At 39.8% G+C, this 15014-nt stretch overlaps 1 protein-coding gene across 1 annotated transcript; it reads left to right on the forward strand.

Annotated features, from left to right (window-relative positions):
- Positions 1-12852: 12852 nt before the first annotated feature.
- Positions 12853-13395, forward strand: LOC133030384 (uncharacterized mitochondrial protein AtMg00310-like). The gene has a single exon (XM_061103121.1). The coding sequence runs from the start codon at positions 12853-12855 to the stop codon at positions 13393-13395; it is 543 nt and encodes a 180-aa protein (XP_060959104.1).
- Positions 13396-15014: the final 1619 nt, after the last annotated feature.

Here is a 15014-nt window from a genome sequence, read left to right on the forward strand (position 1 = left end):
CCTTAATTTATGTTTAATAAAAGAATGATTTTAAGGAAAATAAGATGAATTTTCTGGTGTTATTCTCTCTCTCATCCGACCCTCTTTCTCTCTTCCAAAACCTCTTGATTTTTCAAAATTTGTTTGGAGAATTGCTTGAAGTTGGTGTGGAATCAAAGCTTTGCAATTGTGGAATTTTAAGCTTGCTTTTGGATTGAGTTTAAGGTAGTTTTCTCAGCTTTATTTCTAATTAAAGTTTGCTGATTTTTGTTGTTAGAAGAGAATGAAAATGGTTGTGATGTTGTGAATTGCATGTTCTTGATTTTGATGTTGATCTTGGTGAATAGAGTGTGTAAAGCATAATTTAGTTGTGATGTTGGTTTATTGAGCATGGAATGTGAGTTATTGGTTGAGTTTGCAGCTCTGATTTTAGTGTTGTTCTTGAGTTTGTGTTTTGGGATTTTGATGTTCAAGGTTATGGACTTGAATTCTAGGTTGAATTTTGCTCAAGTGTTGAGCTTGACTTGAGGGTTGTTAATCTTATGTTTGGGATGCATAATCTGTGATGAATTTAAGCATGAAATTGTGTTTTACTCCCTGTTTTGGTTGAGGTTCGATTATATGGTAAAGTGGGCATGTTTAGACCTTAAAATCTGGTTTTTACGGGTTTTTCGAACCCGGTGGCCCGCGGCCGGATCTATGGTCGCCGCGGCCATAAAACACAGCGATGAGCCATCTTTTTCGTGATTTTGTTTTGGCCATAACTTTTGACTCGGGACTCCGTTTGGGACGTTCTTTATACCGTTGGAAAGCTCTTTTCGAGCTCTATGTGATTATCTGTATTGTAAATGCCATGATTGAATTTTATTGAGTTAAAAGTCAGGGGTTAACCCTAAGTATGAATTATCCCGGATTTGTGTGACTAGGATTACCGGCACCTGATCGGGGAGCACCGGGGATTTGGAATCTCCTTCTATAGCTTGGACAACGGGTAAGACAGTGGTTTGCACGTAGAGTATGCGCAGTGGCACTTATGTTGAATATGATATATGTGAGTTATGGTATAGGGATTAGGGTTATTACCCTAATAGGAACGGTTTGTTAGCCTAGGGTTATTACCCTAGTGAAATATGTGTATAAATGTCATGCCATGTTAATTGAAATGAAATTTAAGGATTATGCGCTCAAGGCATAATTAGGTTGGACTCGGTACACATAGCAAGATGAACCACTTCTAAGGCCTTAATGTATTTAGACGTGTGAGAGCAACACGTGGTTCTACGTCACGTAGATTTAATTAGATGTGTGAGCGTAGCACATAGGTCTACGCCACGTAGACATAAATGGGCATGTTGATATAGTGATTAGGTCTGTGCTATACAGACATATGTAAATGAGCATATTATATTTATTGTGATTTATCTTTTGTCTTTCAGGCTTGGCTCATGGGTGCTTTCTCTTGTGCGGGAAAGGGTAAGGCATTGGGCGATGCGCCATGAGTTTTCGGGAGCGGGACGAAGAATGTACATGTTCACGCCACTTCGGACCAAGCGGGTTATGGGTCTAACGGTGTTGACTTTTGTGATATTGTTTTGCGCTTGGCGGCTAGTAAGAAAGAACTTGTAATAATTTTGTAAATATTTTTGGGATCCCAACTATGTTTGAAAAGTTTAAATATATTACAAGTTTATTTTCAGTCTGTTTAATATAAAAGTTTAAATTCTGCGCTATTTTTAATTAGTAATCCCGGTTAGGGGATTAGGGTTTCATAATAGTTTTGGGTAGCGTGCCTAATTATTTAGGGCGTTACAATTTGGTATCAGAGCGCCAAGGTTTTTAAACTTCCTGTAGACCGGCCGAACATGTACATTCGTCGTCAGAGATAAGCTCGACTCAGGGTGCAGTAAGTATTGAGAGTAAATACTTATTTGTATGTGTGATCATCTGTTTACCGCTTTCCATTTTAGGCAGTATGCAAGCATCTAGAGTATGTATGTGTTATGTGATGCCGTGCTATAAATGTTATTTGTTTATGTAAATATGTATGAGGTAAATAGATGAGTTAGGGTTTAAGGCATTAAGTGCGTAAGTGTGGTATCAGTGCTTAACTCGGCAGGGTTGTTGATTTCGAAGGGGTCTTAGTAATGGACCCTCCGCAATCATCCGGACCACGGGGCGAGCAAGTAGAGCCCGGGGGCTGCCGAACCGATCCACCGGCACCGCCTCCACCTCGCAAAATCAGGGGGATAATGCGGAGGGCATTAATGCTTAATCCTCCTGCTGATTGGCAGCAGATGTTTCATGAAATGCGGAGTGTCATACTTCGTCAAGAAGAAGAGTTGCAACGTTTGAGGCAACAAGCTGTCCCAGCTAATCAAGGGTTACCACCAGCTCCTGTGCCAGTGGTGGGTAACCAAGGGTATGTTATGTCGCACGGGACTACGTGTTCGAGCGGTTTGTGGTACAACCTCCGGTTTTAGGGAGGTATTGATATTATTAAGGCCGTCGGTGGATGAGCAGCATTGCCGTATCCTCGATAATATGGGGGTGACGGGAGCGAGAGAGTAAATTGTGCGGCCTTTATGTTTCAAGATCATGCCGCGTACGGTGGGACATAGTGAATCAAACCGGGATGTCGGTGTGATGACATGGGATGAATTTAAGAAACTTTTTGAGGAAAAGTTTTATAATGTATGGTGTAAGGACTTCACACCAAGAAGATTTTGTGAAGTTGACTCGGGGGAAAATGTACGTAGTGAGTATGCTACGGAATTCGATCGGTTATCTAAATTTGCGGTGATACGGTGCCTACGGATTTCACCGGAAAGCGAAGTATGTTCGAGGGAGAATGCTACAATCGAGTCGAGACTTGAAAATTACCACATCCCATGACACTGCGCTATAGAGAGTGGTAGACTTGGCCTTAATTCTTTGAAGAAGGCGGCGGGTAATGAAGGAGCGAGGTTGCAAGGATGCGCCATGGCATCGAACCCTCTGCGGTGGTAACGTCGGTAAGGGGATCGACGGTAGCAACCACGAGCATAAGCGGAAGGCCGAGGCTTACGGAGCGTCGGGGGGAAATAGAAAATTTCGGGGAAACGGAGGTGGCGGGTCGGGGTCGCGGGTCCTCATTTCGATCATATCCGAATGTCCTAAATGCAAGAAGCATCATCTGGTGAGTGCAGGAGCCAAGGCATGTTTCCGAGTGTGGCATGGTGGGCCACTTTATCGAGAGATTGTCCCCAAGCCGGGGAAAGAAGAGCCTAAGAAGAATGTTGCTCGGAACCGGGCGACTTTTCACTATAACTCGGGCGGATGCGATGCTAGTCAGTCGGTTGTGACGAGTCGATTATCTATTAATGGTTGTGCTTATCTTGTGTTATTTGATTCGGGAGCTACTCATTCATATGTATCGAGTAGGGTGATAGAAAGTTTACATAAGCCATGTGATATTTATGCTTCGGGGTTTGGAACCCTGTTACCCTCGAGACGATAGTATCCACAAGGTGGATTCGGTCCTTGTCTTTTTGGATTGACGGTTGTGAATTGACGCCAATCTAATTGAAGCTACAATTATACGATTTTGACATAATCACGGGAATGGATTTTTGTCTAAATATGGAGCAATGATTGATTGTAAATGGAAGATGGTGGTGTTTGAGCCGAGAGTGCTAACCCGGCGGTGTTCGTGGGTAAAGTTCGGGGGCGCGCATACGAGAATATCGTTGTTGAAAGCTAAAGACACGATGGGTAGAGGTTGTCTAGGGTTCATAGTCACTGCGGTGGACACTAGCCAACTGTAACATCGAGGGCACTGAGAAGTACGAAATTGGTATGTGAGTTCCTTGATGTCTTTCCGAGAAGATTTGCGGGATTGCCACTGTCACGGGAGATTGAATTTGTTATTGAGCGCTCGGAAGTGGATCCGAGTGTCTAAGTCCGTCTCGAATGGCTCCGGCTGAGTTGAAGGAATTGAAGATACAATTGCAAGAGTTACTAAATGCGGGATTCATCGGACCGAGTTACTCACCTTGGGGTGCTCGGTTTTGTTTGTGAAGAAGAAGACGGAACCACTGCGAATGTGTATTGACTACGGGAGTTGAACAAGCTTACCATTAAGAACAAGTATCCTTTACCTCGAATTGATGATCTGTTTGATCAGGCGAAGGGGAAGACGGTTTTTCAAGATCGATCTTCGCTCGGGCTATCATCGAGTGAGAATTCGAGAGGAAGATATCCCGAAAACTGCGTTCAGGTACTCGGTATGGACACTATGAATTTCTTGTGATGTCTTTTGGACTCACTAATGCCCACGACATTCATGGATTTGATGAGCGAGGTGTTCAAGGATTATCTGGATAGGTTCGTGATTGTATTTATTGACGACATTTTGGTGTACTGCGAGAGAAGAAGAGCATGAGTTGCATCTCGGAGCGGTTTTTGCAAAGGTTACGGGATCACAAGCTTTATGCTAAGTTCAAAAGTGTGAATTACGGATTTATCCGTGTCTCATTCTCGGGGCACATAGTGGATAAAGATGGGATTATGGTGGATCCAGACCAAAATTGAAGGTTTGTTCGGGATTGGCCGGTACCAAAATCGGCTACGAGAGGTTAGAAGTTTTAAGGTTTGGCTGGTTATTACGAGTCGGTTCGTTGAGAGTTTTTCAAAGATTCTTTGTGCCCTTAACGGAGGCGGCCGGAAGAATCGAAATTTGTTTGGACTGATCGGTGTGAGAAAAGTTTCACGGAGTTAAAGCAACGCTTGATTACGCTCATTACTAACTCTTCCTTCGATTAAGGAAAAGTTTGTAGTATATTGTGATGCCTCGAGACGGGGTCTCGGGCGTGTGCTTATGCGAAATTTGGGAGGGTAATAGCGTATGCTTCTCGGCGATTAAAGGAGTACGAGTAGAGGTACCCTACTCACGATTTAGAACTCGCGGCGGTGGTATTTTCGCTAAAGATTTGGCGGCATTACCTTTATGGCGAGAAATGTGAGATATACAACGATCATAAAAAGTACGAAATATTTCTTCACCCGAGAAAGATTTGAATATGAGGCGGGCGTTGGCTAGAATTGGTGAAGGATTATGATTGTGAGATCCTTTATCACCCTGGTAAAGCCAACGTGGTTGCTGATGCCCTGAGTAGAAAAGGTCAGAGTCAATTGAATTCTATGAAGCAAATCCCTCAACGGTAGCAAATGAAATGACTCGAGCTCAAATTGGTGGTTGTGGGGCAATTGGCTAATATTACCCTGCAATCCACTCTTCTTGAGAGAATTAAAGAAGCGCAAAAGCAAGATTCGGAATTGATAAAAACTTAGGAGCTAGGGTTTCGGTTGGGAAGGCTAGTGATTTTTCAGTAGATGAAACGGGAATGTTGAGATTTGGGAATCGAGTTTGTGTGCCTATGGATGAGAACATCAAGAAAGAAATCATGGATGAGTCTCACACGACTCCTTATTCAGTTCATCCCGGGGTCGACAAAGATGTACCAAGACACGAAAGCCATGTTTTGGTGGCCAAGCATGAAGAATGACATCGGCGGTATCTTTAAAATGCCTTACGTGTCGGCGAAGTAAAAGGCTGAACACCGAGCGACTGCGGGGTTGCGCGGCGCTGAAAATACGGAATGGAAATGGGAAGATATAGCTATGGACTTCGTGGTAGGTATGCCTAGAACCACGGGACAGTTTGACTCTGTGTGGGTCATAGTAGACAGGTTTACAAAGTCTGCTCACTTTTTACCTGTTCGGACGAATTTCTCCATTGATTAGTATGCTGAGTTATATGTTAGAGAAATTGTTCGTACGCATGGTGTCCCCAAAGTCCATTGTGTCGGATAGAGATCCGAAGTTTACATCAAGATTACGGGAAAGTACGCATCGAGCTATGGGAACTCGAGTTAAAGTTCGGCACGGCTTTTCATCCTCGGACGGATGGGCAATCCGAGAGGACCATTCAGATTTTAGAGGACATGCTACGGGCATGTGTGCTTGACTTTGAAGGATCATGGGTAAAGTACCTTCCCCTGATCGAGTTTTCTTATAATAACAGCTATCAGGCAACAATCGGGGATGGCTCCCTATGAACTTTTATATGGAAGAAAATGTAGATCACCTATTCACTGGGATGAAGTAGGTGAAAGAAAGTTCTTGGGTCCGAATGCTGTTCGGAAAACAAGTGAGGCGAGTTAACAAAATTAGAGCGCGAATGCTCGCGGCTCGGAAGTAGGCAAAGAGTTATGCGATCCAAAGCGTCGAGACATTGATTTTCGGGTCGGGGACATGGTATTTCTCCAGAATATCTCAGATGAAAGGCGTAAAGCGCTTTGGGAAGAAAGGAAAGCTTAGCGAGGTTCATTGGACCTTTCGAAATCCTTGAGAGGATAGGGCAAGTAGCGTACGGAGTTGGCTATGCCCCCAGTGTGTGTTGTACATAATGTGTTCCATGTTTCAATGCTTCGAAGTATGTCTCGGACTCGTCCCATGTCACGAGTTATGAAGCGTTAGAACTTCGATCGGAATTTGTCATACGAGGAACAACCGGTGCGAGATACTTGATAGAAGAGAGAAAGTCTTCGAAGCAAGGCGTGCCTTGGTGAAAGTGCTTGTGGAGGAACGGTAAAGTAGAAGAGGCAACACGGGAGCTCGAGACGGATATGCGGCGAAATATCCGGAGTTGTTCGAGTAAATTTCGGGACGAAATTTCTATAAGGAGGGTAATTGTAATACCGGGATTAAGAAAAGGATTAGCAAAACCTAACTAGATAATTATGAGTTAATTGAGGAATTATATTATTATATAGTTCAATATATGTGAAATTATATGAAATTTTAACATGTTAAGACCCCGTTGGTGAGCCAGGGGCATTTTGGTAATTATGACCCGAGAAGGGTAAATTGATGAAATTAATTTAATTATGTGCTTAATAGAACTATATTATTATATAGTATGCACGTGTTGTCTTTTCGGGTGTGTTACGACGGAGTTGGCGCGGTATAGTCACAACCGGGTATTTTGGGCCAAACCGGGTTCGGGCCCGAAATGAAAATTAGATTGAATTAATTGGCATTTTATTTGATAATGAGAAATCTGAAATTTAATTGGGTTTGAATTGGTGTGTAAATGTTATTTTTTTGCCCTTGCATGCCTAAGTGAATGTTATTTGGCCCTAGGGGCAAAATGGTCTTTTAGACCCTTAATTTATGTTTAATAAAAGAATGATTTTAAGGAAAATAAGATGAATTTTCTGGTGTTATTCTCTCTCTCATCCGACCCTCTTTCTCTCTTCCAAAACCTCTTGATTTTTCAAAATTTGTTTGGAGAATTGCTTGAAGTTGGTGTGGAATCAAAGCTTTGCAATTGTGGAATTTTGAGCTTGCTTTTGGATTGAGTTTAAGGTAGTTTTCTCAGCTTTATTTCTAATTAAAGTTTGCTGATTTGTGTTGTTAGAAGAGCATGAAAATGGTTGTGATGTTGTGAATTGCATGTTCTTGATTTTGATGTTGATCTTGGTGAATAGAGTGTGTAAAGCATAATTTAGTTGTGATGTAGGTTTATTGAGCATGGAATGTGAGTTATTGGTTGAGTTTGCAGGTCTGATTTTTTGGGGTTTTGATGTTCAAGGTTATGGACTTGAATTCTAGGTTGAATTTTGCTCAAGCGTTGAACTTGACTTGAGGGTTGTTAATCTTATGTTTGGGATGCATAATCTGTGATGAATTTAAGCATGAAATTGTGTTTTACTCCCTGTTTTGGTTGAGGTTCGATTATATGGTAAAGTGGGCATGTTTAGACCTTAAAATCTGGTTTTACGGGTTTTCGAACCCGGTGGCACGCGGCCGGATCTATGGTCGCCCACGGCCATAAAACACAGCGATGAGCCATCTTTTTCCTGATTTTGTTTTGGCCATAACTTTTGACTCGGGACTCCGTTTGGGACGTTCTTTATACCGTTGGAAAGCTCTTTTCGAGCTCTATGTGATTATCTGTATTGTAAATGCCATGCTTGAATTTTATTGAGTTAAAAGTCAGGGGTTAACCCTAAGTATGAATTATCCCGGATTTGTGTGACTAGGATTACCGGCACCTGATCAGGAGCACCCGGGGATTTGGAATCTCCTTCTATATTTGGACAACGGGTAAGACGAGTGGTTTGCACGTAGAGTATGCGCAGTGGCGCTTATGTTGAATATGATATATGTGAGTTATGGTAACCGGGATTAGGGTTATTACCCTAATAGGAACGGTTTGTTAGCCTAGGGTTATTACCCTAGTGAAATATGTGTATAAATGTCATGCCATGTTAATTGAAATGAAATTTAAGGATTATGCGCTCAAGGCATAATTAGGTTGGACTCGGTACACATAACCGAGATGAACCACTTCTAAGGCCTTAATGTATTTAGACGTGTGAGAGCAACACGTGGTTCTACGTCACGTAGATTTAATTAGATGTGTGAGCGTAACACATAGGTCTACGCCACGTATACATAAATGGGCATGTTGATATAGTGATTAGGTCTGTGCTATACAGACATATGTAAATGAGCATATTATATTTATTGTGATTTATACTGTCTTGCTGGGCTTGGCTCACGGGTGCTCTACTGTGCAGGAAAGGGTAAGGCATTAGCTAATCTGCCATGAGTTTTCAGGAGCAGGACGAAGAATGTACATGTTCACGCCACTCCAGACCAAGCGGGTTATGGGTCTAACAGTGTTGACTTTTGTATTCTGTTTTGCCGCTTAGGCCGTCTAGTAAGAAAGAACTTGTAATAATTTTGTAAATATTTTTGGGATCCCAACTATGTTTGAAAAGTTTAAATATATTACAAGTTTATTTTCAGTCTGTTTAATATAAAAGTTTAAATTCTGCGCTATTTTTAATTAGTAATCCTGGTTAGGGGATTAGGGTTTCATAATAGTTTTGGGTAGCGTGCCTAATTATTTAGGGCGTTACAGTTACAGCTCATTTTATAGACAATGCTTGGACCTTGCATAGTCGGATTATAAGCTTTAAGTATGTACCATGCCCACATGACGCTTCAGCACTTACAGAGGCACTAAGTTCTTCAATGTCTGAATGGAGCATTGAAGATAAGGTTAGTACGGTGACACTTGATAATGCATCCACTAATGATGCAATGATTCCACTTTTGAAGCAAAAATTTGATCCTAGTTGCTTTATTTTGAATGGAGAGCTGCTTCACATGCGTTGTTGTGCGCATGTTTTGAATTTAATTGTTAGAGGTGGTTTGTCTGTTATCGGTGATAGCGTTGATAAGATTCGAGATAGTGTCGCTTATTGGTCAGGCACACCAAAACTGTATGAGAAATTTGAGGAGAATGCTCGTCACCTTGGAGTCACATGTACTAAAAAGTTGTCTCTTGATTGTGTTACAAGATGGAATTCAACATACTTAATGATAAAGACAGCTTTATTGTACAAATCAGTATTTGAGCGAGCAAAGCTTTGTGATCCAAAGTATAAATGTTTGCCATCAGAAGATGATTGGATTAGAGCTCAAAAGTTATGTGAAAGGCTAGAAGTTTTTCATGAGGTGACAGAGTTATTTTCTGGTACCAAGTACCCTACTGCCAATCTATTCTTCCCGGAGATGTGTAAAATTAAGAGGAAAATTGAAGAAGGAATGTCATCAAATGAGTTATTTATTAAGGATATGTCAACTCAAATGATGTTTAAGTTTCAAAAGTATTGGGAACAGATTCATGGGATTATGACTATTGCAGTGGTTTTGGATCCTAGATACAAGTTTTTGTTGCTCCAATTTTATTTTCCTCAACTCTATGGAGATGATAAATGGGAGGTTGAAATTAGAAAGGTGCGTAGGCTTTGTGTTGATCTATTCAATGAGTACAAATCTAAATATCCTACTTTAAGTGAAAACAATTCACTTGTGGAAGGGTCATCATCTTCTTCAACACAAGATCATTTATCTAACTATGACTTATATGTTAGAGCTTCATCTGGTGCAATGAATGAAAAGTCAGAGTTGGATCTCTATTTAGATGACCAAGTGTTACCCAGGACTGATGAATTCTTTGATATATGCAACTATTGGAAGATAACAGGATCTAAATATCCTGTGTTGAACATGATTGCCAGAGACATATTTGCTGTGCCAGTTAGCACTGTTGCTTCAGAGTCCTCATTCAGTACTGGTGGTAGACACGTGAGTCCATATCGAGCAAGCTTCATCCTACTACTTTGGAGGCATTGGTCTGTACTCAAAGTTGGTTGGCAATTGACAAACAAGGTATAATTATTTATTTCTTATTATATAAGTTTATACATTAATTAAGAGTTGTTTTATTATATTATTTTAATAATTTTTTTTACAGGCACAAAAACTAAACTAATTACCGTAAATGATCAAGATAATGATGTAGATCCGAATATGGTAATTGTTTTCATTTTTAAAATTTATAAATTAAATTATACTTTTATTTTTAACATATTTATTTTTTTGCAGGAGCCGTACACAGTAAATCTTTAAGACTAGAAGAACAACATATAAAAAGTTTATAGTTAATTTCATGTATTTTTTAGAGGAGATTTATTTCATGTAATCATCATACTACATTATTATTGATGATTATATTAGTGGAATTTCTAAAATTTGGTAAATTTTTTAATTTTTCAATAGTAAAATTATATTTTTATGAATTTGATATATTTTTTTTATTGATTTTGACAAATAAAATAAAAATATATAAGAAAAAAAATGATGTATTATTAGTTCTTAAACAAATAAATTTTAGAAAAAAAAATTATAAATTTAGATATAAAATAATTTTTTTTTTTTTTAAAAAAAAATTGGGTCGGATCAGATCCGATCCGAGTATCTGATCCAGCGGGGCGGGGCGGGGCAGATCCGTACATAATCTGGATCAAGTCGGATCAGAATCGGATCAGATCCGACCCGCCCCATTGACATTCCTAATAATAAACACTCTCAAGCTTCCAATGTTAAAGAAAGACTTGATTATGGTTTTACTAATCATTATTGGGCTGATTCCTTCATTACTCCATCTGTTACTCACTTGGATTTTCTTAGATCTGATCATAGAGCTTTGCTTCTCTCTGTCACCTCTGCTAATGACCAGCCTGTACAGAGATTTAAGTCAAGGTTCAGATTTGAAAAACTTTGGTTGCAAGAGGACCAATGTCATGATATCATCTCACAGAATTGGAAGAGTTCATCTCTTAATCCTACTGATCAACTTCTGCAGAACCTTTCCAGTTGTGCCACTAATCTTCAGCTTTAGCATCGTTCAAAATTTGGTGATTTACCAAAAAAAAAAATCAGAATCTGCCAAGGTAAAGTTGCGGCTCTTAACAATACACATGACACAAGTGTTGAACATTTTGAAGAGCTCAAAATGAGTGAGACTATCCTGGATGAATTACTTTCTCAAGAAGAGGAATATTGGAAGCAAAGATCAAGAGTCTCTTGGCTGCGGTCGGGTGACTCAAACAACAAATTTTTCCATAAAAAAGCTTCAAGTAGGCTGTCCAATAACTCCATTCGAATGTTGATTGATGTGCATGGCGTTGAGCACACATCACCTAATGCCATTGCAAACATTGTGCAAGATTATTTTCATGATATCTTCACTACTGAAGGCTATGATGCTGCTGCTATTCAACATGTGATTTCAACTGTTCCTTGTGTTATTACAACTGAAATCAACCAAGCTCTAACCTGACCTTACACTTCTACTGAAGTCTACGAAGCACTCTCCTCCATGAAATTGGATGGTAGCCCCGGTATTGATGGTATGTCCGTCATGTTCTACATCAATTATTGGGAAATCGTTGGTGATCTTGTTACTCAAACAGTTCTCAGAATTTTGAATAAGGGGGGAGATCCTTCTAGTTTTAATCAAACAGTCATTACTTTGATTCCAAAAGTGAAGAAGCCGACTTCCATGACTCAACTGCATCCCATAAGTCTTTGCAATGTTCTTTATAAATTGGTTTCAAAGTCAATTGTGCTGAGGTTGAACCCGTTTATTAGTGAAGCAATTTCTGAATCTCAAAGTGCATTTATTCAATCTCGTCTCATCACAGATAATGTACTTGTTGCCTTTGAACTTCTTCATTCTCTTAAACACTTGAAAAGGGGAAAGGAGGGCTATGCTGCCATCAAATTAGATATGAGCAAAGCTTTCGACCGGGTCGAATGGCATTTCCTTCAACATATGATGTTAGCTCTTGGTTTCCATCCATCTGTGGTCAATCTTATACAGAGATGTATTCAGAGTGTCTCATACTCTTTTCTTATTAATGGTTCGGTCCAAGGTAGTGTTCATCCAAGCCGAGGGATTAGACAAGGGGATCCCCTATCCCCTTATCTATTTATCATATGTGTTGAAGGTTTATCGAGACTTTTCCAACATGAAGAGGCTAATGGCAATCTACAAGGTTTGAAAGTATCTCGTGGTGCTCCAAGTGTGTCCCACTTATTTTTTGCTGATGATAGCTTGGTCTTATGTTGTGCTAATTCGCGCTCTGCAATAGCCATCAAAACTTCTATTGATCTATACTATCGTGCTTCAGGTCAAAAGCTGAATGTTGATAAGTCTGTCTTATCTTTTTCTCCAAACACACTCCATTCAATCCAAACAAATTTGCATCAGATCCTTCTAATGCCCATTCAACCGTGTCATGAGCGTTACTTGGGTTTGCCATCCTATTCTGGAAGAGACAAAAAAGTCTTATTTGGGAGATAAAAGAAAAGCTGTGGAAGAACTTATCGACATGGCAAGAACAACGTTTTTCAATTAGTGGTAAGGAAGTTCTCCTTAAAGCTGTGGCCGAATCTATTCCGACGTATGCTATGAGTTGTTTTCGTCTATCGAAATCACTTATTAATCAAATTGAGGTGATGATGAATAAATTTTGGTGGGTTTCAAACTCATCTGTTTTGGGAATTAATTGGAAGACTTGGTCAGTTCTTTGCAAACCAAAAGTTGAAGGTGGCTTGGGTTTTAAGAGTTTCATACACTTTAATCAGGCTCTCTTAGCTAAACAGACATGGTGCATCTTTTCCAATCCGACTTGCCTACTCAGCCAAATTCTCAAAGCAATGTATCATAGTCAATCATCCTTTTTGGATGCTGGTCATGGCTCTTATCCTTCACTTACTTGGCAAGGGATTTCTTGGGGAAAAGAATTGCTCTTAAAAGGATTAAGATGGAAAGTTGGAGATGGTCAAAGCACAACTTGTAGATATGATCCCTGGTTACCTAGTGTTACTAATTTTCAACCTCTAGTAGTAACCAACATTGACTTGCATTTAAAGGTGTCTTCTCTGATCATACCAGAGAGGATTTGGAATATTGATCTGCTGAACTCATATTTCATTCCATCGGACATTTAGAGGATACTTAGTATTCCATTGACTATTTCCTCTTCCTGTGACAAGCTCATCTGGCACCATGAAAGTAACGACTACTACAAAGTTAAATTAGGGTACTTTTTGGCTACCAATCTTGAGGAACAACAACCTAGCATCTCGGGTATGCAATCTTAGCAATGGTGGACAAAGTTCTGGAAGTTAACCATACCTTCGAAGGTTCGAATTTTCCTTTGGCGAGCCATTCACGATTGTCTCCCTGCTACTGCTATTTTGTTTCACAGACACATTGCGGAGTCTCCTTGCTGTCTGTTATGCAAAAGTGAAAGTGAAACAATAATGCATGCTTTATTCTACTGCCACAGACCTAAGCACATATGGAAAGACTCAAATTTTCCTCTTGGCAGTATCCTCACAAGTGGCATGACATTAAAAGAGTGCTTGCTCCATATTTCTACTATATGGTCTGATACAAAAATTGAGCAATTCATCACTATATTGTGGCATATCTAGAATGAAAGGAACAATGAAAAGCATGGTAATAAAACTAAGCCTCATGAAATGGTTTTATACTTTGCTTTGTCTTTCTTGAAAGAGTTTCAAGCTGCTCAACAGTCACGGTCGAAGGCCTCTCCTAACTCGAATTCCTCTTCCATGGCTGCTACCACCTCTGTTTCAGATTGGATGAATCCACCCTCGGGAAGACTCAAACTAAATACTGATGCAGCAGTAAATCGGGTCTCTAACATTACTGGTTGCGGAGCAATTTTGAGAGACTGAAATGGTGATATCTTAGCAGCTTTTTCAAAGTCTATCCCCGGTACGTTTAGGCCTAAAATAATGGAGGCTTTGGCTCTTATGCACGCTTTGCAATGGCTGGTAGATAATCATCTAAATGTTCACATAATTGAGACAGACTCCCTACTCGTGGTTAATGGGTTAAAGTCATCTACTGCCTCAGTTTCTGATTTCAATTGTCTCTTATTAGACATTTCACATCTTGTGTCCAATTTCCCTGGAGTGCAGATTTCTCATGTGTATAGATCTGCTAATACGACTGCTCATTTGTTAGCGAAGTATGCTCTTTCAGTGGACACTGTTTGTTCTTGGTTGGAGGAAGTTCCTCCCCCGCTAAATGCTTATTGTATTATGAATGATTAATTTAATATAATTTGCATTTTCATGTCAAAAAAAAAAATGTCACCTTTTTGTGACATTTTGTCCTCTTTTTTGTTTTATTTTTTATTTTTTATTTATTATTTTCAAATACAAAAAATGTGTTAAATCTTTTATTTTATACCACTCCCCAACTTCCACTGTTCATCTTCTTCTTCTTTTAGTTCCTTAGACGGTTACCAAATCGTGGGTGGTTATTTTCATTTCAAAAATTTTCAGTTAACACCCCATTTTTCTCAAGCTTCCCTCTCATCCCCCCCCCCCCCATTTTACTGTTTTTTTTTCTATAAATACTTTCATCCTACATCTAAATGGTTCTTACACGGTCATCCCCATCATCTGCTAAAGCTAAAAATCCCCAAAAACAACCCCAGAAAATGAAACCCAAACAAAAAATGGGTAAGAAAAATCTCAAAGATAACCCACCTAGCCCTACTTCTCCTATTGCTCCTAAAAGAAAACAAGCT

Source organism: Cannabis sativa, chromosome 8 (genome assembly GCF_029168945.1).
Source record: "Cannabis sativa cultivar Pink pepper isolate KNU-18-1 chromosome 8, ASM2916894v1, whole genome shotgun sequence".
NCBI lineage: Eukaryota > Viridiplantae > Streptophyta > Magnoliopsida > Rosales > Cannabaceae > Cannabis > Cannabis sativa.